The 27,082-nt window shown below is 31.1% G+C and overlaps 1 protein-coding gene and 1 pseudogene across 1 annotated transcript; one reads left to right on the forward strand and one right to left on the reverse strand.

The window, feature by feature from the left end:
* Nucleotides 1–3,480: 3,480 nt before the first annotated feature.
* On the reverse strand, nucleotides 3,481–26,866 carry LOC127733554 (C-type mannose receptor 2-like). The gene is made up of 14 exons (XM_052242899.1): nucleotides 26,860–26,866; nucleotides 26,282–26,445; nucleotides 22,539–22,669; nucleotides 21,271–21,398; nucleotides 20,485–20,648; nucleotides 17,855–17,982; nucleotides 17,431–17,558; nucleotides 16,436–16,602; nucleotides 12,136–12,257; nucleotides 11,543–11,670; nucleotides 6,656–6,828; nucleotides 5,897–6,036; nucleotides 4,603–4,760; nucleotides 3,481–3,651 (listed from the first exon to the last, which is right to left on the reverse strand). The coding sequence occupies exons 1-14, from the start codon at nucleotides 26,864–26,866 to the stop codon at nucleotides 3,587–3,589; spliced, it is 1,803 nt and encodes a 600-aa protein (XP_052098859.1). The 3' UTR covers nucleotides 3,481–3,586.
* Nucleotides 9,730–9,937, forward strand: LOC127736298 (small nucleolar RNA U3; annotated as a pseudogene).
* Nucleotides 26,867–27,082: the final 216 nt, after the last annotated feature.

Below are 27,082 nucleotides of genomic sequence, written 5' to 3' on the forward strand. Positions count from 1 at the left end.
TCTACTAGTAACAAAATCTTTATAGGTTGGCGGATTATCAACAATGATTTATCAACAATGAACATTCGATTTATTTATATCAAAAATGCACGATTTTATCCTTTAACCTTTTTATAACCGATACAGTGAAAACTTGAATTCAACTCACTTGTACAAAATCAAATAATCACCAGCTTATTGGTTTTTTTTCTCAAATTTTTATTTGAATTTTTATATGCATATTGGTGTATTATTAATAGATTATTTATATAAATTAAACTAATGCTTTATATTAATTTTACGAAATATCTAAGTCTGGAATGTTAATCAATAAGTTAAGTAATTTATTGGAAACACATAATACATTTACATGAATTTTTCCATGAATCCATGTTAATATTTAAAAATTTAAAGAACTTGCGACAGGTTTAGGATATCTTAGCTAAGATCATCCTAAGACAGCTTCGAGGCGTGGTCTGAGATATGTCCTAGGATAGTCATAAGAGGATCATAAGACATGTCCTAAGATATATCTTATGACAGGTCTTAGGATAGCTTCGTGAAACCGGCCCCTGATTTTATTGTAATTACTGTATATAGCCTTAGGGGACTAGATTTGTAATGTCATCATGCGTAGTCACTCAGAGTTTAAACGTTTCATTTAGAAACCCAACTCTTATATGGAAGAAGAAGAAAAAATGGAAGATGAATTCCCTTTCACAATAATGTGTCCACAATTCAATAACTCTAGAATGAAGATGATGAATTAAATTTCTGATATTGTTCCTAGTTTTTTATTTCAATGAGTAATGGTTGATTTTTCCTTCTCTTGTGAAGAATATGAAATATTGACAATTATTGTTACTGGCATACTTGAAATTATAATTACAGAAACAATATTAACAATATGCATGAAATGTTGAATTTTAGAGATATGGTTTTATATTGATACATTTTTTGCATTTCAATATAACCTAATATTTGAAAGAATATATCATAGAGGTAAGCATTATTTCTTCTCTTTTTATATGACTGTTCTAAATATAATTATTGTTATGCTAATTTTAGGGAATGCATGTTGTCTAGTATTTAAGAAAAAGAAAAGGAGCAAAAAAAAAAAAACATTGTTTCTTTATATTGTTTGTAAATCTTACATATTTGTATTGTTTATTGTTTATTTGTTTTATTATAAAAATCCGATTGCTTGGATTTTTTTACTTATAAATTATTTGTTCTTATGTAGAAATACTGAAATTTTACATATTTTTTTTATCACAAAATAGGAAGAAACAGGGTATGCGTATCTTGTAAAGATACATCAAAAATAACATATTAAGAAACCATGCTTATTCAAACATAAGATACTTATAAAACGTTATTTTTCGAATGCCGAAGTTTTAAATTGATGAGGTCTTCAAACACCACTCCTTATGTTTTTTTTTTAAATATTTCTTTATTGAAGTGGTAAAACATGCATATTATATACTAGTAATTCACACAATTATTCATTCTGTTTCTAGTATAGTTCTTTTATAGTATCTGCCTTTAAGAAGCACAATCACTGTCAAATTAAATGTTCAGGCAGGGATATATTCAACCTAAACTGGTATTTATAATAATAGTATAACGATCGACATTACAAATTGCTGGTGTGTAGCCTAAATCGTTGACATGTTTCACTAAATGCTACATGTTCTTTAAATTAAGACGACTGTAGCACCGATGTTCAAATCTCGTAAATTGATTGAGAAGAGACAAATCAAGATAACAAACAAAATTGAAGGATTCGCATGAACTGCAAAAGGAGCGAGACAGTGTCCTGCGACAGGATAAGCGTCTCCTAATATGCCTGCATCTTTTCTATACTTTGACATTTTTGGGCTTATTTGGTCCTGTAAATTCACCTTTTAAAAAATGTGAATATTAGCCAAACCTTCATGACACAGGTTGGCTGTGACTTTATTAAAGAAAAGTCATATTGGGGTTTTTCATATTTGTAGCATTTCGTCCAAATTAAGAATCGCCAAAACCTTGGAAATGGTTTATTTTAAACCAACCCGACAACGTTTAGTTATTAGGCAATAGCAAGTTTGTTGTACTCCAGAATCAAACTGTTTCTAATGTTGAAGCCGGAAATGGTTGTTATCGAAGGGGAAAAAAATTGTCATTACTCCCTAATAACCAGATTTTTAGGGTTTTATTACATCGAACATGACAACATAAAAGAAATCTATATACATCACCTGACAAAATATATGTACGTGATGTATGACACGACCTTTTTGTTGTCCTTGTGTTATTTGGAAATATTTTATTTTGTGTAATCATAATCTTCTTTTATTAAATTACCATGCAAATGTTTGCTTAACTAATAAATATACTATCTTACATCAAAGTGAAACGACGACAAACCAATCAGTAATTTGTTATGTTGTACTTCTATAAAAAAAAGTTGGTTCTTCCATTTAATTTTTTGTTGTTTTGTTATAGACATTGCTCTTTGTGAGTAGTTTATAAATATGAAAACAAACTTAGATGACGATGACGACAGACACATTCAGTTATCTGGTTCTACTGTATTCGGATTTCCTATTTTCGACATTTCAATATTGCAATTTACCATGGGGAAAAGGCAAAGAAAGCGAACACGTGAAAATTGTGTCCAATAGAAAAAAATATTTAAACAGATTGGAAAATGTGTGGCAAAATTATATATATACTGGGGCAATAGTCCTTGAAACTATTGACCGTCAAATATTCTGTCATATGATTGTGGAATAAAATAGAACAATATTTGATTGCCCCTTCAGTATATTTCCTCTTTTTTCAATGAGGAAGCTGTAAATCACAAATATGACAGGGAACGTACCGGTAAAAATGAATAAATTTAACATTAAAAATGTGTCTTAAAATTTAATATAACCGATTTCCTCTCAAGATTAAAAATGAAAACATTTTGCGAAACCATCTTCGCAAAAACATAAAATTTCAGACTTCTTTTAAAAAAAAGTGCAATTCTTGTAATTCAAAACAATTTTGAGTCTGACATCGGACATTGAAGAATTCAAGTTTGTAGTGGTATTAAACTTTCAAACTGACCTCAAACAAATTTCCTTTCGATCTACGATTGGTGATATATTTTAACACATTTTCAAATGCCATTGATTTCATACAAACAAAATTAGATCCTCACAAATTTCATCTTTAAATTTCCCTTCCGAATTTAAAGTCTACTTCGAACAAAGACAAATAGAAAGACATGTTCGATGAAAGCATGTTAAACTTGTCTTAAGTCCTAAAAAGTGAAGATAATTCAAAATCAGACATGAACACCATCAACTGAAAGCAAGAGATAACAGGTGTATTTTCAGGTAATACTGTGTTATAGAGTTGCGTTATCCTTGCAAATACACATCTCCTTTTAGTCCTGAACAATTAGGAATTTTCATTTATACATTGTGCTTCAAACAACATTAAAAATAAATGACATTGAACTTTAAAAGCATTTTTTATATAACATTGAAATTTTACAAAATAAGCCAGATTAATAAAATGCATTAAATGCACATTAAAGGTTCTATTGTCAGATTATGACTGCTACAGATCTTTAATATAACCAACATATGATCACCATCATTGCAGTGTTGAGATAAAATGGCAGGTTTTGAAACCCTGTAAAAATACACAACAGTTAATTAAGTTATATAACACTTTAATATCAACAATTGATAATACTTTTTGACAAATACTATTAGGACGTTCGAGTTGAGAATATGTCTTCATACGGACGTATTTAACCGATGTTTCACCGGCACCTCGTTGACCAAATGTTTCTCAGACTTTATTAGGAACGAAGAATTTAATATCAATGAAAAATTATTCAAATCTTTAATAATTTGAAGAAAAAAATAATTATATTTATAATTATATGTAACATGTTACGAACCCATATTTGTTTTCATTCGTCACATGCATATTCATATACGGACGGTCAGCTTTGTGTATAATAACTTAAGAATTTGAACTTGAAATCAAATGTTTTTGCTTATTTAAATTATGTAAATAAGACTTTCGAATATTACTACGGTTTTTACTTTTTGGTGTTAATTTAAATGATACAAAACTGAAATATCTTAATTCAATCAAACATTTATACGTTTATTTTTTAACATTCTGTAAAAAGAAAAGTATAATAATTTCACATTTCAAAGGTTAAGATAAATATTAAAATTCAAAAATTATAATTTTTAGAGGCTTTCACTCGCGTGTCGTGTATTTTCGAATAAAAAAGGGATTTTGTAGTGCTTATTTTGTCGGAAGAACTCTTTGTTATGTTATGTTATGCAGAGTATTTTTAAATTGATAACAAATGTTTGCTCTAATGAATCACAAAAGTGATTAAGATTTTTACATTTTTGTCGCATTTTTATCTTAGGATCCTCATAGTTGTTATGAATATTAACAGCACATTATAAAACATGTCAACAATATACCATTACAAATACATCAAAATGTATATTAAGATAGGTTTTGTTATAAGTGGAGTACTTTACACGTCGGTAAGTCTTTTGCAATTTGCAGCGATAGAACTTTTTATATACTTATCTTGGTTTTCAAACTTACCATGCGATGTTTGAGGATTATATGAGCTTTGCTGATGAGCATCTCTCTCACAAATATAAGAAACATTGCTGTTACACTTTACATCATTGTATCGTCCTCCATAATAAATAATAGCACAACTGTCTGTTGCTGGGTTACTGGGTTCTGAATTCCAATTTCTTCAACATAAAATATATTTATAGTGTCGTTCGGGAAGGAGATTTTGATGTCGATGGAAGAACATCAAATACAAGTTATTTTGACAATGAAAAGAAAAGTTTGATTGAAGCATAATACGCATGTACATGTATACACCTTAAACAATAATAACCGACATGCAATTAATAAAAATTATCATTCATGTTGACAATCTGCAAAACTTGATTCAAAATGTCCTTTCTACTTTATTTGTTTTCAAATCTAATTAAAAAGATTGGAAAGTTTGTGATAAAAAAAATACAGAATACACATTATACATCATTGACACACAAAAAAACTGGTCAAAAGTGTTCTAGTCCCCTTTCACTGTTCCAATGACTGCAGTATAGATGATACTGTAAGTTTTACTGAGTAGGTGATGAGTTGACGGCTTGAATATAATATAAATCTTCATTTACTTTAAGTGTAAAACATTAACTTGACATAATATTTATCTTATTTTACAATATATTTATTGAAAAAATAATTATACGTGTTTCTAATCCTCTATAACGTTGCACTTCATCTATAGTCTCGTTCATCTTGGAATCTTTTATACATTTTTCAATTGAAAGGTGTTTGCTTACTTTGAATTTATGTACAATTTTATGATATTCGGAACTGCTATGTGACCATCCTTTATTCTTTCATACAAAGGATAGCACCAGCACTAATATTTTCCATAAAAGTCCATATAGTTCAAATATTTTGAATTTAAAATATAAAGGAACAAATGCATACACATATTAAAATAAGACAGCTCAGTTCGCTGGGGAAGGCTTATGAAATTCACCGCTCATTCGGCTATATGCTTGAATACGGCAAAAGTGTATAATTCTTTCAAGGAAAAGAAAACCCGTACTTATACTACTGCAAAATAACTGATAATAGGAGCTGATGTAAAGCCATACGTCTAAATGAATGAAAACAGACACAGTTTTTGATGGCTGTATTTAATATAGCTCGACTAGTCTGGAATGGGTAATTTTAACGAAACAATGGAGATGATTAAAAATTTTTGCATTGAGAACTTTCCATTTAATTTTTTTACAACACTCGTTTCTGAAATATAGGTTATTAGGATATATATACATTAAACCATTCCAATATTACTTACATTTTTACGTTTGAACCAACAGATGGGTTATCAAAAGAAGTGTAATACACCCAATTCCCGTCCTTTTTTCTATCATTCAATCCAGTCCACCAACCAAATGGATTTGGATCAACTTGGTTTAAAAACTGAATGACCTTGGTCTGGAATTCAAATAATAAGTATATCATTTAAAAAAATCCGACAAAATTCTAGCTTTATCTTAAAAAAAGAAAATAAATAACATGATAATTTTGAATTCGAACTAGGGAATTAATTTTTTTTCATTTCATGTGCGACTCTTATTTTTCATATTTGAAAAGAAACTACTGAAATTAATGAAGAGGGAGAACATACCAAGAGGCCAATCAAAAACCATAAATCGAGAAAAAAATCAGACCACATCATAATTTAAATGACACCATGAATGTTCTTATATGTTACATTAACCATTAATGGTCGTAAAACAATCTTAGAACTTATTAAATGCAAAAGAGCGGCCACAGATGACAATTTGTTACTTAAACATACAAGTAAATGACAAATAAAATGACATATTTTTCTTGCCCATTCATTATGACATGACAACAACTGTAAATGTAAAAGGTTGATAAAGGTGAGTCGATTATAGACGCTTTTAGAGTTGCACATACATCATTTTTCTTTATACAACATATTCTTTCTTTTGAATTTATGTCTCCCAACCAGTTGGCTAACTCTTATGTAACAAACATATTAGTTGATATTTCAACAATTCATCAGACTATTTAAATCATTACTAACCAATTCATCCTGAGAATCGAAAGCAACTAAAGCGCCATCATTCGGTTGTGCACGTTCTTTACACTTGTCTATGGCTTCGTCCCATGTAGCCAAATCAGTGCTATTGCTGATAAAGTAACAGCTGTTAAAATCATCACTGAATATCTTAAACCACCCAGATGGACAGTCTGCATCTATAATAGAGCATTTAACATGAACTTAATAAAGATCCGGAACAATAAGTTCTCATTCAATAAAAGCACCATTTAATTGGTCCATCCAATTACTGTAAACTTAAAAAAATGCAATTCCTTCACTGAATCATCTATATTTTTATTCATGATACATGCGTAGTTACAAAAAAATTCCAATATTCTAGCTTTAGTCTCTGAACCTAACAGAAACTTCATTTTAGCTCACTTTCTTCATTAAAAATTAATCCTATTTATTAAAAAATATTTATTAGCTGTCAGTTTGATTAAATTTTGTCAAAATAAGCGCAAATACATCGCTGGTGTATAATGGGCTTGCACGCCAATAATCTAACCTCATTTCAATCCGTATTCATAATAAACACTATTTACCAGGATTTAGATTTTTGTACGCCAACGCTAGAATCACTCGATCTTTGATTTAACTGTATGTTGGAAATGTGCTTAGTATGTCCAGTATTGATCAAATGTCAGCTGGAAAAGTGGCCCTTCGGTAGTCAGCAGTAGGAAGTAAGATTTAATTGATTGATTCGACCGCAAAAAAAAACTAATACAGGTGAGTAGTTAAATATATGTTTTATCTATGAAATGATATACTGTACGTTGCACCTGTTTACCTGTTTATTTGTATTTAATATTTACCTGTCTGTTTTATCATTTATAATTATAACGGGGTCATATGCCCATCGCGAGTGGTCCTTATCATGTTTTAATATTTCTGAGGACCCTGGACCGAAAATTATCCAAACAAATATCTGAAGGACCATTAAGGTTACGGTTCTGCAGCTGTAAATCATTAAGAAATACATATTACATACAACTTTGCAGGAAATATAAATTTAAAAATCTTCAATTCCAAGTATAAATGTAAAACGCATTCGCAGCGATGAAAGGAGTTAACTTTACAATTTCCACCTATTTTGAAAAGCCTTGTGAACACAAAAAAAAGTAAACAAAACATGTCATGTAGATCTTTTAATAAAGCTAGAAAAATCTGCTTCCCCAATTTTATCATAAAAATGTAAACATTTATAAATTTTAACAACTATTTTTCTTCAAACAATGTAAACCTTTTGGATAAACTGTGTAAAATTTATTAAGAACGTCCAAGAGAAGGTCGTTCGTCGAGGTTAGAAACTTTCTAGTGTTGATTATTTATTTAATATTCAGACATGCATATAACATGTATTATTATGGTCTCTGTAACATTTGTTTTATGATAATAAAGTATTCATTCATTCGTTATTGATAGTGTAAAAAGACAAGAGTCTTCATGAAAAACTTTCTTGAAGCGGCACTTTTCCCCTTTAAACTTTGATGCAAATAAGTTCAAAAATAAGTATGGACAAAAAAACCTAATCAGTTTGTCCATCTTAAATATGAATATATCTTACTAATACTTATAGTACTTTCTGACTGACGAGTTGAAAGCACAGTTTTATTAGTTTAACAGGAAAAATATAGTCAAACAATTAAACATATAAATACAGTTTTATTCTCATAAAGAAATAGACCTGTGTGTTTTTTTGCTGTGAATGTACTGATTTTGTGTCATGGATGGATACGCCATATCCTTTGTTTTTCTAAAATATTATAAATAAAATCATCATAGACACCAGGATTAAAATTTTCTGACTACTTGGCCCTCGGGGAGAAACCTCCACCAGCAGTGGCATCGACCGAGTGGTTGTTACTAAACTCATCATAGATACCAGGATTAAAATTGTATACGCCAGACGCGCATTTCGTCTACAAAAGACTCATTAGTGACGCTCGAATCAAAAAAGTTAAAAGGACAAATAAAATACGAAGTTGAAGAGCATTGAGGACCCAATATTCCGAAAGGTTTTGCCAAATACAACTATGGTAATATATTCCCGGGGTAGAAAATCCTTAGAACTTCGAAGAGTTTTGTAAAGAGTTAATTTATAATTATGACCATATCAATGATAATTTCATGTCACCACAATAGTGATCACTACTGGGCTGGTGATACACTCGGGGAGAAACCTCCACCAGCAGTGGCATCGAACCAGTGGTTGTAAATAAACTCATCATAAATACCAGGATTAAAACTTTATACGCCAAACTCGTCAACAACATTTCAAGTGAACAAAGAAAGTTCCTATACAAATAAAAGGTCATCTGAATTAAAGACAGGGGACTCGGGATACATTTGCTTTAATTTTTTTGCATTTTGTGTTTTTATATAATTTGTAACAAATTTTTAAATATTTTTTTACATGGCATTAAATGGTCGAATTTCAATTTGCTTTTAAAGTTTGAAAACATGGCTTATTAACAGTTATAGATTCTTCTTATCGAAATTAAGTTTAAACAAAAAGATTTAAAACGATTAGATTAATCATCTCTCAAGCATATGGGAGATAACTATACCTTAAATTAAATATCGATTCAGATAAACAAATACTACATCGGTTATTTCCCTTGAACCGGAAAAAAGTCGAAAGAAAACAATTGAATAGCATTAAAACGGATATCAATGGCGTTCTCAGTTCTTATTCTTTGTAACGTTATACTTTAATTCTGAACACAAAAATCAGTGTATGTACTCGTTTTTCATGCAACTATACAAAAAAAAACATAACACTGTCAACGTGTATTTGTTCCGCCTAACAAAAGTTCCCCTGAAAACTTTGTTTTTAACAATGCCATAATATCTGTTCCTGTTGGAACACATATTCTATACTCTTTATTCCGTTAGGAACAAATACCGTAATATTTGTTCCAGTGGAAATAATATAACATAATATTTCTTCCATTTGGAACTTAAATTATGAAGGAACTTCTATTTCATGACAACACACCTACATTTAGTTACATATACACGTAAACAACAAGAATTTAATGTCTTTAGCTGGTAAGATCATACTTTTAGGGATAACTTGTATAGTATGTATCGCCGGGACGTCATATTAACCTGACTTGGCCTAAACCCACAATGAAGAGATATAGCGTCTCCTTCTGAACGTGAAGGCGATCGAGGATATCTCTGGCTTGGTCGGACACAGCCATCGGTCATTGATGACCGTTTAAACCTTATAGGGGAAGGAGACGCGTTCTGAGTGGTAACATAACGATAAAAAAGTAAGAATATAACATTGATACCGAACTCCAAGGCAAAAAGGGGAAGTCCATAAAACTGACAAAATTAAACGTTATCCATCAACAGAACAAGTGAAAAACAACTTACCAAACAATGATTCGACTGTGAATGCTCCTAGTACCTTCCTCTTATTTATAAAGCTATATTATTATAAACTTATTGTTGTAATAACTGAATAAATTGCTATGAACACATAAATATAAATACAGACAAATATGAAAAATGGTCACGAAATGTCCTCCACTATTGTTGTGAACGGAATGTTTAATCTAAAAAAAATCAAAGATTTTTTGGACTGTTTTCAATTCAAAGTCAATTTTGTTAGAGTAACTTATGACTTTCTACACTTTATACTTCAGTTCCTCATGATAAAAAAAAAAGATTGACCTAAAACTTTACTTACACGTAGAACAATTTTTGTTATCACAAAGAACGGAGAAAGAGGATTTTATGCATATACATAAAAATTATCTTTTAAGGAACTGCACTAATGCAATCAATAGACACTCAAAAAGATATTGAAAGAATAATGGAGATTTTTAATAGCCATGCTAAATTAAATGTGTAGATCTTCCAACACCGTCCATGTTAATTTTTGGTTCGTACTCATATTTGTTTGTTTTTGGTTTTTTTTGCTGTCAAATCAGGAAATGTTGTGTTGGTCGAGTGCTTAAACAAATGAATGTTGTGTTGATGGTAAATCTTGATGGTAAATCTTTGATAGTAAATCTTTGATGGTAAATCTTTGATAGCAAATCTTTGATGGTAAATTTGATGGTAAATCTTTGATGGTAAATCTTTGATGGTAAATTTTTGATGGTAAATCTTTGATGGTAAATCTTTGATAGTAAATCTTTGATGGTAAATCTTTGATGGTAAATCTTTGATAGTAAATCTTTGATGGTAAATTTTTGATGGTAAATCTTTGATGGTAAATCTTTGATAGTAAATCTTTGATGGTAAATTTTTGATGGTAAATCTTTGACAGTAAATCTTTGATGGTAAATCTTTGATGGTAAATCTTTGATAGCAAATCTTTGATGGTAAATCTTTGATAGTAAATCTTTGATGGTTTCTGTTAAAGTTATAATAACCTAAGGATTGATTTAGAGCTTGACATATTGTATGGATATCTGGCTATTGTTGAAGACTGTATGTTTCCCTCTAGATGTCTTTTTGATATTTTTGTCGTTGGGTTGCTGTTTCATTGACGTTAACTCGACATCTTCAATTGTTAATGTGTATTTCCTTTTACTGATGTTCAATCTATAATGACGATCTGTAATTAGCAAATATTACTGCTGAATGAAATTATGACAGTATAGAGTTTTTATTTGTCATAAAATATACTTGTCAATGTTCATACTTGTCTATGTATTGAGTTTATATTGGAATAGTATTATGATGCAGTGTTTACCGGCAGTTTTTTTTTTCAATTTTGATAATCGGAATTTTGACAAATAAATCTGAGTTTCTTCTCTATGAGGCTGTTGTAGCCAAAATAGCTCGGTTTGTTTTAGAAAATTTTCAGCGAAAAACGAGCCTATTCAACAGAATATTATCACATACTTTCTAAATGAACTTCACATATGTATTTTGCCTTTGATAAACAGCTCATGTCATTAAATCCACCGTCTTGAAATATTTCTCCACAGTCTTCGTTTCCGGCGTAATTATTTGGTTCTGAGTTCCATTTTCTGAAAATATGAAATATAAGTTTATATTTTAATACTTGTTAAACTGGTGAAAAACAAAATAACTTGTGTAGATATCTTATGGTCTGTGATGGTTGTCACTGGTAATCGTACCACGTTTTCTAATATTTTTTTTTATTCTAGTGAACTAACACTGGACTTTATTATAGGCATATCCTGCTGTTGTACTTTTAAGAGTAATCATCATACTAGGACTATTAAACTTTCTTGCCTGTGATTTTGTCTTATACCTACTATCAAATTAAAGTTGTGTAGTTTCAAGATGAGAATAACGCTGCTAGACAATGTACAACGAGATGCAACAACAACAACAACAAAAAAACTAACAAAGGCTCGACCCGTGTTTGTGTTTTATTTGTACATATGGTACTCAATCAAACCTATTGTATACATTGAGCTTCAGTTGATTGTATGTTTAACGCACTCTAACACATAACGTTTATTTACATGAGATTCATATCTGCCTGTATACCAGTGGACCAAAACCAGTTGTTATCATTTACATGAAAGGTTAGACCAGACCAGAATGGATACGCCTTGTAATATCTAGTTTGTAGCTCTATCCAGTTCTGAAAAAAATATTTGAAAAATTGCGTATTATCGAACTATTGATGAAGATGATGATGATCTTCATCACCATCATCATCATGTCAACGACACAGCAAACCAACAACTTACGTAAAACATCTAAAGGTTACCATACTGTCTTTGTAAACATTGTTTACATCTTTGTAAACATGAAATTTATAACGTTTTTTTTCATTTTTGTTTTATTTTTGGTACTTAGGTTTTTATTATTAGTTATCTTATCTCTATCAGTTTGTCGGGGGGGGGGGGGTATCGTTTTGTACATCAATAAGAGAAGTGTTTTATACAAAATTGTACGCTCTATATTGAAGATTGAAGAAATTGGTATAGACTATCAAAGATGTGCCTTCACAGCAAAATAAAAAAAAAACGAACAACAACCTTAAAATGTAAGACTACATAACCAATGACGAAGCACCTGAACATTAAATAGATTTTTAAGACCCCATTCCCAATTTCAATATCGAACAGTTGAATACCAAAACGTAACGTTACATAGCAAAACATGCAATAAAAAATTAGTGCAGACAACTTAATAATAGACAGAGAAAACTTTATAATACCGGTATAATAGACAGAGAAAACTTTATGATACCGGTATAATACAGAGAAAACGGTATAATAGACAGAGACAACTCTATGATACCGGTATAATAGATAGAGAAAACTCTATAAATAGCATTATAATAGAGAGAGGAAACTTAATAATACCGATATAATAGACAGAGAAAACTCTATAATACCGGTATAATAGACAGAGGAAACTCTATAATACCGGTATAATAGACAGAAAGCACTTTATAATACCGGTATAATAGACATAGGAAACTCTATAATACCGGTATAATAGACAGAAAACACTTTATAATACCGGTATAATAGTCAGCAAAAGCAAAGGCACAAGACAAAAATACTGTATTAAGGAATAATCAAGGTTACTGAAGAAAGCTCAAAAGTATTGAACTTGTTGATATTTAAGACCCCGTTTACACTTACAAAAAAGATCGATCTTTCATTAGATCGATCTTAAAAAGGTCGATCTTTAGTCTAATGTAAACGGGAAAGATCGATCTTCAATCGGACTTAAAAAGTGCACCTCCAGAGGTGGTTTTAAAAAGATCGATCTCATTTGAATCGATCTTCTTCAAGTGTAAACGCATAGATCCATCGCGATTGATCTTTCTTCAAGTGAATGTTATTATTTAGATACGAAAATAAATCTGCGCATGTTTGGCAGCAAAATCACACGTGTTTGAAACGATGGATGGAATAAGAAAAGTAAGCATATGTGACGTGTGAACCAAAAAGATACGAAATAACAATGAATTAACTATTGTTTTTGCAATGTGTGATTTTTCGCGCGAGATGCACACTATATTATACTATTCTATTTTTACGATTGTTTGTTTACAAAATGTAAAGTTTTCAGGTCAGACCGGTTCTTTTAATGTTGCAGTGTAAATTTAACACACAAGATTAAAGTGAGATAGATCTCGATCGATCTTACGTGTGCAAATGTAAACGCGAAATGGTTCTTTTTAAGATCGATTCAAATAAAGATCGGTTCAATTTCGTACAAGTGTAAACGGAGTTTAAAACTCCTTCCCGCATTCGCAAGTTTATATGCCTCCTTAAGATTAAGGTTATACAGACAATGTTAACATATGTGTAAATTAGTTAATATATTTTCAAGAAACCATACTTTTTGCAGCATGTGAAATAGTTCAAAGTAAAATGTGATCTTTTATGTTCAGCTCTTAACTTATATTTCTTCGAGAAAAAGTTTCAGTTATCAATTCGTATATTTGAGAATTTGTTTCAAATCAGAAGCAATCGAAGAAAGTAAGAAATTAAAGATACTGATGATTTTAATAATTCTTGATGCAGAAAAAGCATTTGACAAACTAAACCATGAAATACTATTCAACAAGCTGTACCATGATTATGGAATAAAAGGAAAACTCTGGATACTACTGAGAAACTTGTATAAAGGCATGAGCATTAAGGTTAATGTACAGAAGATGTAATGGTGTTACAATGTATTCAACAAGGTGCAAAACTATCTACAACGCTATATAAATGCTACAACAACGTCATACTGGATAGCATTTTAAAAAGTGGACTTGGAGCATGTATTGGTGATATACAAATCCCTGCACCCACATGTGCCGATGACATTGCCGTTCTGGCAAATAGTACTGCAGACGTACAAGGAATATTAGACATAGTACAGCACCATACAAGCAGAGATCTAGTTAAAATCAATCCAACTAAATCTGAAGCTGTTTTATACAATGCAAAAGGCTCAAACATATCAACACTGTAATTCAAAGACGATGACATCAATATAACCAATGAAACCAAACATCTAGGTATCAAAAGAAACGAGCAAAACCGGGCAAATATCTTAGAAAGAATAAGAACCGGCAGGGCAACAATATACAGCCATCTCGGAGCCGGTTTAAATGTCAGAAGGGGATTTTCACCCATGGTCGCATACAAGCTATGGAGAACATATGCAGTACCAAGAAGCATCTACGGACTTGAGGTGATGAACTTACTTGCAAAAGAAAAGGATATGCTAGAACTGGCAGAGAGAATCCTCCGACAAATTCAAGGGCTTCCAAATAATACAGCAAATATGGCTGTCTATACCCTGGTAGGAGCAGAACCTATTGCCATCACATTAGACAATAATCTACTTACCTTCTTCATGAATATTGTTCGAAATTCAGGAACCATAGAATGTGAAATTCTGCGTCGACAAATAGCATTCTCAGACCAAAGAGGAAAAAAGACTTTATCAACAGAGTGGAAAAAACTCTATCAAAATACAATTTGGAATCTAGTAGTTACTACATAGAAAAACCACATAAGAAAATCGAATGGAAAAGACTAGAAGGAATAAAGAACAAGGAATACTGGAAAAATGAATGCCATTTTAAAAAAATGGAAAAAACATCACTTAAATACATAGAGATACAGAACAATCCATTAAATGAAGCACACAATATATGGAAAAGCGTAAAAAACAATAGTAAAGATGTAAAGGCAGGAGAAATAAAAGCAAGAATAAGTACTCAAACTTACATATTACAAGCCAAAAGAGCTAAGTTCGATCCGAAAGTTAACCCGATATGTACAATCTGTGAACAGAAAAATGAAGATCTAGAACATTTTATTCTACGCTGCAAAGAATTGGAGCAAATAAGATCTAAATATTGCTCAAAAATCGAACAGACAATGGATGAAATTGATACCTCAACATACAAGAAGATCATACAACAAGGGAATCTACTGCAGCTCATAATGGACTGTACTAGCAAGGACATAAACTGTTACTCAACTGTGTATGAAAACATTGAAACTCTGGCTAGAAATATGTGCTATGAGATGCACATGCTGCGCACAAAAAGGATAAAAAACTTGAACACAAGTACAGTATAAGTAAACTTTTTTAAAATAAAATAGTTCCCTACTTTACCATCTTACTATTTTATGACTTATTAGGACCTAAATTAATTTTTTGCAAAGTTTTAAGATATCAAGTACCTTTAAAGAATAATGATAAGATCCCAAATAAGGTAATTTTAAACTGTGAAGGAAAACTTATGTATATATGTTGAATTGTTCTAAACCCCAACCCTTTTACATAAGTCTTATAAAATAACCTTTTCATTATAAATTCTGATGTATGTATAGCACCTTTAACTAACAGTTATAAGAAGGTTTAATTTAAGACCACATAAATTCTAAATTCTTATTTGTAAATATATCCAGTTCTTACTTAACTTGTTCTTACACCTCAGCACATTATGAATATTATTTTTAAAATCTTATAATGACAATCCGGCTATGAATTAATTATAATATTAATTATTTAGTAATTATTATTGCCTAAATTCAGTCATCTGTACATAATTAAATGTTCCCTTATGTTTTAAGGTGTATATAGTTGCTACAATTATACCCTATGGGTAGTGCTCCACAATTAATGGAGGAATATACAAGAAACTGAACTGTTTCCTTTATAAATATACCAAACATAATCAATGCCCGATCAGTTTTATTTTACTTTCTATAAAATCATAAATTGCATCTTATATAGATATCATATAATATTTTTACATTAAATTTATATACCATATAGATAACATACCTTTTCATCTTTACTTTCGATTTGCAGAAGTCGACCACCGCCAGGTCTACACGTTGTTGAAGCACCGCTCCAAGATTTTAAATCAGCAGTTTGAAAGAGGTAACATTTATGACCACCTCGTATCCAGTTTGGCGGACAACCAACTTTATTCAATAATCCACTGTCACCTAGAATAATAGTTAGTTTAAATTGTAATAGCGTTGCACTAATATTCACACTCAATATCAAAATAAAATGCATAATGCAGAACAAAGATAAAATAATAAATGAAAGAAAAACGTGTATTTAGTTCATACATATATGAAGACAAAAAATAAAAGCCTTTTCCATTTCGTTAATTTCAAAACTAGAAAACGAAAATTAAATACTTTCCTAACTGAATGAGAAGGAAAACTCGCTTTATTACACATAAAACATACCGAATTTCTACATTTTAAATGTAACACAATTATTTAGATAAGAAATTATCAAATGCATAAATGTAGTGCATGGTGCCAATGCTGAAACGGATGATAAACCATGAAAAATCTAAAAATCTGATCTGATTTTATTGTATCATCTCTATTCCTTTGTTATCCCACTATTCAAGATAAACTAGTTTAACCCATGACTGATGAAACTGTCCTAAGTCAAACCTGTTTATTATTGCTCCTAATAGTAATTTTGGTTCAAATTTGGCGTTGCTGGCAGACCTTTCTCGTCCCTGATGAATTTATTCAAAACATAGAAAAATCTAGAATTTTTAAACTTCTTAGACTTAGACCTTTGACATAGCCTCGGACAGACACTTGTCTATCATTGTAAATATCATGTTGATTTGTGCTTTTTAAAATTTATTGTCTTGTTGGTTTTACGTCTCGTTGAAAATTTATTGTCTTGTTGGCTTTTCGTCTAATCATGGAAGTATTATATAATACTTCCATGGTCATGGAAGTATTTTATCTTCCATGGTCTAATTGACTTGTATCCGTACATCTATTATTCATAGTAATTACCTAATTGAGATGTCTGGCATACGTAGTACGCTAATGAGTCACATGATTTGTCTGAGAAGACACCGCTGTTATACATCATTGCACAATGTTCTTTGCCTCCTAAATTGTCAGGCTCTTTCTCCCATTGTCTGATTATGGATACAAAAATACAGGATTTATTATGTCATTAAAATATAAAATGCTATACAATTGTAGAGTAGCATAAAAGTAGTCATGAAATGATATGGTGTTAAATTCCTTTTGTGAACATAGAGCAAGTTCATATGTTTTGTTTCATTTAAAGTATCTCAGGCAATTTTTTTAAAAATTTAACTATCAATTTTGCATATCCTAAAGATTTTTAATATCACAAAAAAAAGTTACGATTAATTATAATAATGATATATCGAAATGTATGTAGGCGATATTAGTAAATATTACCTACATGGATTGTTGTTTAACAAGACTACCGTCGACCCACAACCATCGACTCTCAGCTATTTGGTCCGTCATTCCTATCCACCATAGACCGGATGACGTTTTAATATAAGGTAACTGGTTTACTAAGAAAGCCTGCAATACAACTAGACAATAGTAACATATCAGTCACCTTTATATCTAATAAAAAAACCGCCAATTAATGCAGAAACTATCCGTTATTAGAATGAAATCTTTAAATGGATTTTTTTTACAATCGTTTTTAAACCCTAATTTTACTTGAGTCAAAAAATAGCAAAACATGAATACCCTTTTCCTCAATCATGAGATAACTCAGGTTTCATAAGAGAAGAGATTCCCCGCATGTGACATTTTTTTGTAAAATCATCATTATTAACGTTGTCAATTATTCTATTGCCGATTACACGATGAGAAAAGGTATTTGGCTTCAATCTTCATGTGCCTTGATCAAAATTACCGTTTTAGCATGCTTATTAACTTGCACAGTTTAATCCAAAGGGTTGATTGATTATAGAAATGTGGTCATCCCTGAACCTGTCAAACTCTTGCTGAAGAAGGGCGTCCGGCTGCCTGTATGCGATTTATAAAAACGTAGGAACGTCCGGTCGGAATTTGGACGCTCTGATTCCAGATGTGGAACTAATCGGCTATTTTTTTAAATAGTCATTAGAACTGAGGACAGAAGCAGCTTAATTTTTTATATTTTTATATTTTTTGTATATATTTATATAATGACATGACAGCATTAATGATTCATGTTTAATTTATATTGCATTGGTATGTTTTTGTCACAAACATTTAAATTTGTTTATATGACAATTAAGATTATTGTAGTAAATAAACCATTTTTTAAGACGTTTCGGCCACTGGCCTTCTTCAGTTTCTTTATTATCCTTTTTCACTACATGGTAGACATTTTACTTTCACAATCATAAAAATTTTAAGAAGGCCAGTAGACGAAACGTCTTATTTACTACAATAATGTAAGATATGTTCCCTATTGGAATTTCGAAACAAGAAAATAAAGATTATTATGAAGTTATAAGGCATAAATTCTGCCTTATCCATTTGCTACTGGAATTCAGTGAGCAAACAACAACCAATCAATCGATCACTTTATAAAGATGCTTAATTATCTAACATTTTCTATAATCACGTGATGTTATAGTTAAAGTATGTGATATTGATAATTCTCTGGACTATTTCTCTCATGAGATAGTAACTTCTCGTATCACACTGAAAGGTATGTGATATTGATAATTCTCTGGTCTATTTCCCCCATGAGATAGTAACTTCTCGTATCTGAACGGTATGTGATATTGATAATTCTCTGGTCTATTTCCCCCATGAGATAGTAACTTCTCGTATCACACTGAACGGTATGTGATATTGATAATTTTCTGGACTATTTCTCCCATGAGATAGTAACTTCTCGTATCATACTGAACGTTATGTGATATTGATAATTCTCTAGACTATTTCTCCCATGAGAAAGTAACTTCTCGTATCACACTGAACGGTATGTGATATTGATAATTCTCTGGTCTATTTCCCCCATGAGATAGTAACTTCTCGTATCTGAACGGTATGTGATATAGATAATTCTCTGGACTATTTCTCCCATGAGATAGTAACTTCTCGTATCACACTGAACGGTATGTGATATTGATAATTCTCTGGACTATTTCTCCCATGAGATAGTAACTTCTCGTATCGCACTGAACGGTATGTGATATTGATAATTCTCTGGTCTATTTCCCCCATGAGATAGTAACTTCTCGTATCTGAACGGTATGTGATATTGATAATTCTCTGGTCTATTTCCCCCATGAGATAGTAACTTCTCGTATCACACTGAACGGTATGTGAATGGAATAAGTTATTCGATCTAGGCGTTAATTTGTATAAACTTTCCCACAATGTGTTACGAAATTGAGACACTTCTATTGGCTATTCGTTAGGTCAATGCTGAATATAAAGGCCACATAGCCCCCTTGGCAACGGAAATTTGTGATTTCTTCGATACTATACAAAAAAAAACTCTCATGTTTCACCTGAAAATATTCTTTTTCTTTGATTCCTTTCTGAGCGCACAAGAAGCTTGAAAATTTCTGATGTTAACAGAAGTCTTCATTTTTAATATCGCAAGCGAACATATATTTGAAGAGAAGCTTGCGAAATTTAAACTATTTCCCCACAAAGTTATTTTTAAACTTGAAAACTAGGTTTCAAAACTCATGAGAATTGGATACGCTTCAAAGGCTCGCTTATATTATATGGAAATTATGTAACTCAAATTGATATCAAATGATATCCAATATTACTGTTCTTATCACTTTTTTGTCCTGCCGGACACTCAAAATCAACATCATAACAAAACTTTTGATAGACAATCGATTTGAAATCAAAACCTCTTTCATGAGAGGTCGGCAACATATGTACAAAAAGACTCATTAAGAGAAACCATATTTTTCACATGATAATGATACAATATGTTTAGCAGAAACTTGATACAAAATTAAATGTTCAACTTGACAATTCGAGTTTGAAATGATAAAACATGCAAGATATCTCGATATATTTAGGAATTTGCGTTTTGACTTTTATGATATTTACCTGTTCTGTATTTGTTTCTAGTTGGAGTAAATGAGCGTTTGGCGCCAAACTGTTACATTTAAGTTTCGCATCTGACCATAGTATATTATTGAATGGGTCTGTTATATCACTTATAAAGTAACAGGAACTGTTAAACAATTTCCAGCCATCTAAACAAGTTTTACCTGAAATGTACAGAAAATAGTTGATATACCTATGCACCAAAACTTTTACCTTCTTTTTTATCACTGACATTTTTCGCTACATGCTGTATTTGGTAGATAAAGCATCAGTCTTGGCCATGAATCAAATTGTAAAAATGACATTAAACCATGTGTAATAATTAAGTCTCTGTTAATATATGATATATTTAGAGGCCGAAAGTGTTTCATCACTTGAAAATTTCGCTAAATATTTTATATAATAATACTATATATTTTTTAAATAGTCAAAAACCTATTTCAGGTCCGATGTTAATGAAATTGTTACTGTTAACGTATATGTGTTTGCTGTTTTTTATGATTATTATGAAATATTTCTATGACCTGTCATTTCTGAGAAATCATTGTTTAGCTACAAAAGTATTGAAATTTGTTTCCTTCACATATGCTATACGATTATATATCCATATATATTTTTCGAGCAGACATTTAGATTTGTCTTTAAACGGTAATTTCTTTAAAAATATATTTCAAGCTAATATTTCAAAATTACGTAAAAAAACTGCAGATTTTTCTGTATTTGATTGTAAATATTTGGGGTATGTGATCAAATGTCTACAAATGTAACTGCGATAAACATAGTTACCAGTAAGGATATATTCACAAATATAGCCATGCCTTTCCTTGCAATCCTCATCACTGATTGTAGCTTGGATACTTATAGCACCGCAATTTTCTAAATGTTTGGTATCATCTGGTTCAAAATTCCATATTCTGCAGCATCAAGAATATATTGGATTTGTTTTACTATTTTATATCTTGTAGTAAGTTAAATAACCTCATAGCAAATATCTGATGGACCAGGTATAGAATTATCGTAAAATAACTTGATATGGTTTTGTTTTCGGGAATTTATGTTTAGAATTTGAACTGACAAGATGTTGATATTTAGTGTGTGCATATAGTAAGTATTCGAACAAAACTGACACCATCTAGATAAAATTCTTTATGATACGGGTTTTTTTTTGTGTAAAACTGCCGTAGGAAGGAGTCACAGCAAAAAATTGAAATTGAAGGAAGACGTCACAGCAAAAAATCAAAATCGTAGGAAGGCGTCACAGCAAAAAATCAAAATCGTAGGAAGGCGTCGCAGCAAAAAAATAAACAAATAAAATAGCCTTTCAAGACGTCATAATTATTTGGACTAGCTACGTCAAGATATATTTGAATCATCGTCTAGACTCAGTCGGACAATATAGAGCTTGGCATATATGGTAAATATACTTGTCTATTGATGAAGGCCGTATGTTTACATGTAGATTTCTTTTGTGTTTTTACGTTTTTCTGAGGTTGCTGTCTCGTTAACATATACCCTATATCTCATTTCATATATTTAACCTTTGTCAAAACTGTCAAAACTATTGATACACGTTTTGCGGTCTAAAAATACTGAATGACGTGACAAAGCTGGTTGGTTCTTACCAATGGAATACAAATTAAAAAAGGTAAAAAAAAAAGAAGCAAATAGTGATTAATAGAATAACTAATCTGAAATTTCAAATCCAAAAAAATATATCAAGAGTGACCGAGCAATCAATCAATTCACGAAATGCGAAACTCGAAAAAAATATCTGTGAAAAGAACTTAGTGTCTGCTTCTGTCAGATAATGGCCACAATCAACGAACTGATTATACTAACATTGTTTTCGTGTGGACACTGACAGTATGCATGTAGTATTTTCAGCTAGAAATCAAGCAGCAATCGTTTAATCAATCATTTTTCAATAGTTAATTAAACTAAAGTTGTCCTTGCAGTCTATTAAAAATGCAGTAGTCACGAATTTCTTGTAATTTTCTGTCGGATCTTTAAATTACGCAAGCCTGATTACAATTATAATTTCATAATATGCATACAGTATACCATCGCCTGGTCTTAATGCCGAATCTGATGTCCCCCATAAATATGTTCCAGGAGATTTCAGTTCGTTGAGGGTTGTCCACCAGCGTTCTATTCTCATTACTTTTGTGGCTTGAAGAAAAGAATCCTAAAACAAATTACATGGATTAAAGTTATGATTTCTTTAAAAATTTCTTCAAAAATGTTTTAAATTTACTCTCAGAAGTGGCAGATAAAACTTACATTCTTTATCAAAGGTACACATACAGAAAAAAAAATAGCATTCTAAAACGGTTGATTTCCTCGCTGTATGATCATTGATTTTACCGTGAGACAAGATAACTGATATTTGCGACTGTAAAATCTAAGATCGACGTCGGCAAGAAAAAAAAAATACATTATAATGATGATATGTATTTCTTTCCCACTTGAATGAATATTAAGATAAAAATACTATTCAGAAAAATGTTTCTTTTCTATTGGGTACCTGAATATTACCTTACTGGAGAGAAAACATATTTACGACACAGATGTAGTCCCCTTAAAGCTGTTTTGTACAGACTTAATTTGGTAAATAGCCCAAGATGAGCTTGTGGTGTCCATTAGAAGATGCGATTCATTTTTCCTAGAAAGTCTATTCTACATAATTTTTAGAAATCATCATTTTGAAAATTTCACACACTTAGTTGTTAATTCCATAGAACATATTTTATTAGGAACAGAAGAAATTAATGTCGAACACAATCCTTTTCATAAATATACATAGTTATATATACGCCATATAAAAGGATTCTTTTATTAATATTGCTGTACCTCAAAATGTACTAATTATATAATAGTTATTGAAGAACTCGTCATTATCGTGATACATGGACTGCCCGTTGGACAGTGGTATTGACGGCGACAGCGATAATGACCTCGCCTACGGCTCAGTCTTTATCGCTGTCTTAGTCAATACCACTGTCCTATGGGCAGTCCATATATCACGATAATGACCAGTTCTTCAATAACTATTATGTTTATTTCATTGAGGAACCATGTTTATAAAAATTCTCATAAATTCAAATTGTTCAAAGCAAACTCGAGTTATTGTACGATTTCCGTGTATAGGAAAGAGTGAAGACCAGTCATAGTGATAACTATAAGTCACTGCCATTCATTTAAGTGCAATTTTTCAGTATATGAATACAAAATACAGTTTTTCTATAATTTTATAATTCTTGTTGCTGAGTAGTTTGTCTCCATCAGAAAGTACGGCAAAACGATCATTTGATTTGTCAGTCTCGATCATTCAGCCGCTATATTTATATATTTATATTAGTATAGATTGTCCCTGGACTAGTGAAATGATATTTGAAGCCGTTTTATTTATTTGACATCATGTCTCTATTAAAATGCATATCACTGTCAAGTTGGGCATCATTGCGTGAGCTACAAGAACATAGAATGTCAGTTTAATAATCACATATAGATATACTAGTAGCGTCACGGTACCCAAATTCACCTATTTAGCAAAAATAGCAGAGGAAATCTTACAAGTTTTCCTAGAGACTAAACAATTTGAATTTTTATGATTTGAAACTATGCACGTCTTTTAACATAGGTAAATACATTTAGATATACACAAAACGTTCACAGTATACATAAACAGGTGTTCACTGGAAAAAGTAAAATGTACGGAAACGTCGCCATGCGACGTCCACAAAAAGTCATCTTTTAAAAATTAGCAAATAAAATGTGTTACAAGCATTCATTTCTTAAAAAGTGAATAGTAAGCATGGACTGATGTCAAATTGTTCAAAATATTTAAAGAAATAAAACAAAAGATCTGTTATTAGACTTTTAAGGATATGAATATAAGCATGGATGCAATTTGGGTACATCTACAAAATTAACGCAGAATGGAAACTTCTGTCTAGATCACAAAAAAACGTAGGTGAAAAAACAAGGTGAAAAAACTATCAAAATAGGTGCAATTTGGGTACCCTCACGTTACACTGCTTACTGTTTTTTTTTTTTATTATTTTGGGGATAACGGAAGTGCTATTTATGGATGATGTTCTATATTTAATTGTTTATTACATCCCCTATAAATATCTGACCAGTCCGGTTAATCAACCCAGACGCTAATCGAGACTATTGATTTGTCTGTAGCATACGTGCATGTTCCAAACGTCTGAATCGCGATTGCGTTTTATTAAAGGGACATCACTCTTAACAGAGAAACTACATCTCACTGGTCATTAAGATGTAACAGTCCGTTAACGACCGGTTTTCTGGTCCGTTTTTTTCTGTCAAAGACCGATGGCATTTTTTACTAAAGAATAAAGAATGTCATGTGGCACCTTGTTTTCCAATAAGAGAAGCTAATTCTTAACCGATATGAAATAAAGCATAATAAATTGTCTGTATATTGTTTTTCTTCTAATTGTACTTGAATATATATTTGCTGTCATCTTGAATTGTTGTATATTGTAATTATTTTGGGATGATTATGCTGAGTTGTTATAACTTGTAATTAATTCTATTGTAAATTTAGACAATAACCATGTTTAAACTAAACTAAAGGGTTTTGTATGAATTATGCTTCATATGTGTATCAATCTAATTAAAATATAGAACTCGGATTTCGTTTTACTACGTATATAGAGTTCTATATTTTAATTAGATTGTATGTGTATGAGAATAAGTCCTATGAATTCATCAAATGAGTTCATCGTCAGGTTAAAGATATTGTTTTCAGTTGACTGGCTGGAATAGTGGACATTTCGAGGCCTTAAACGGGCATAAGCTGTCAAATTCATGTTCACTGATTTGACTCAAATTCTCATATTCGACTTATAACGTACTAAAACGTTTATCCAAATTATAAAAAGCCTAAAATAAACAATTTACGATGCATGGATTCGATAATATGTATCAGCATTTCGTGTGTATTTTAGTCCATACGCCATCTAATTAACAATCGAGGTGACCTCCGAAGACAGCCGACGGTCATATAACCCGTTATAAACATAAATAAAGATATAAATAGAAAGCGAACTCGTGCAATTGGATTTTTCTAAGTCTATTTGATTTCATATTATAGGTTAAAAACATATGTTAATCATTGTTTTTACCTGTATAAGAATGATTTTTTGCGGATAGAATCAGTCAACCAAATGGTTTACCCTTGTTTCACTTCCAATGTTGACATTCTTTTCCTTTTAATAGCTGAACACGCCTAGTTCATGCATAACACATCTCTAGCTAGGGGGTTAAATTGAAGTTCACATTTATACGGATTCATCGAGGTCGAATTATTCATCAGCGATGTTTCTTACCTTTTTTTGACAAAATTGAACTAAATTGGCTGCTAAAAGCGAATTATTATTTCACTATTTCACTTTCATTAAAGATTGAAAAAAAAATCATATTTTAATTTTTTTGATATCTCGCAGCTAATGCCCCTTTAATCATTAAAAACAAGATCAGCACCAATAACATGCCCATCATGTAGAATTGTTTATTTGCACTATACGATGAACAACTAAACCTCTTACCTGTATGTCATTTGGTATATGTATTATATACTAGTATCTATTAAATGTTACAATGGACAATGGTAAATACAATTGTTATTTTAAGAACATTATGACATTATTTTTTTTATGTCAATGAACAACACTCTACCCTCACCTTGTTCTGCATTGATTTGAACATAAAAAAAAGATTGCAAACCGTGTTCATTCCTTATTGGTGTTGTTTTATGTATACGCACCTTATCTTGTTTGGAATAGAACTGTAATGATGTAACAGACTGTCCGTATTGTTGACATTCATCTATTGCCTCTTTCCATTTCAGCTTCTGTGTGCTAAATAAATAGCACATTCCATTGACTTTTATCCAATTTCCAACCGGACAATGATCGGCAATAACTGAAACTAATATGTGTACAGGGTGTTTAAAAGTTGTACAGTTGCATTCATCACAAGTAGTGCCACTTAACGTCAAAATGACTCTTTAAGAAAGCTGTTAAAATTTCGCATTTTGTAACTGTTTTGATATAATACTTATAATAGAAAAAAAAGGATATGGGGTATCCATCCATGACACAAAATCAGTACATGCACAGCAAAAAAACAAACAATAAGCAAAGGAACAGCGCTTTTATTGCTGTTCTTCATCTCAAAGTCACAGCGAGGCCTTCAACACGGAGCAAAAAAAAAAACTCTCACCTCACTGCGGTATGTCTATGATATCCTATTTTAATTAGGGTTACGCATGGTCTCTCCTTTTTCCAATATTTTTATTGAAAAGTTATTATTTCTCTTTTAAAAAAAAATAAACACAAATACAACGCATTTTTATGAATACACAAAATTGTCAACATTCTATTTTGTATAGTGCATGGATTAAACATATATAGCTACAATTGAATAACTGTAAAAAAGTTAAAATAGGCGCACTATCCATCGATTAAAGGGATAAAAAAAAAATACAGAGAAAAACTCGTTCTCATGGACCATTTTTTCAGAGCATAGATTACGGACAAGAGGCACATAAAAAGGGGGTTTAACA

The sequence above is a fragment of the Mytilus californianus genome, unplaced genomic scaffold (assembly GCF_021869535.1).
Source record: "Mytilus californianus isolate M0D057914Y unplaced genomic scaffold, xbMytCali1.0.p SCAF_3, whole genome shotgun sequence".
NCBI lineage: Eukaryota > Metazoa > Mollusca > Bivalvia > Mytilida > Mytilidae > Mytilus > Mytilus californianus.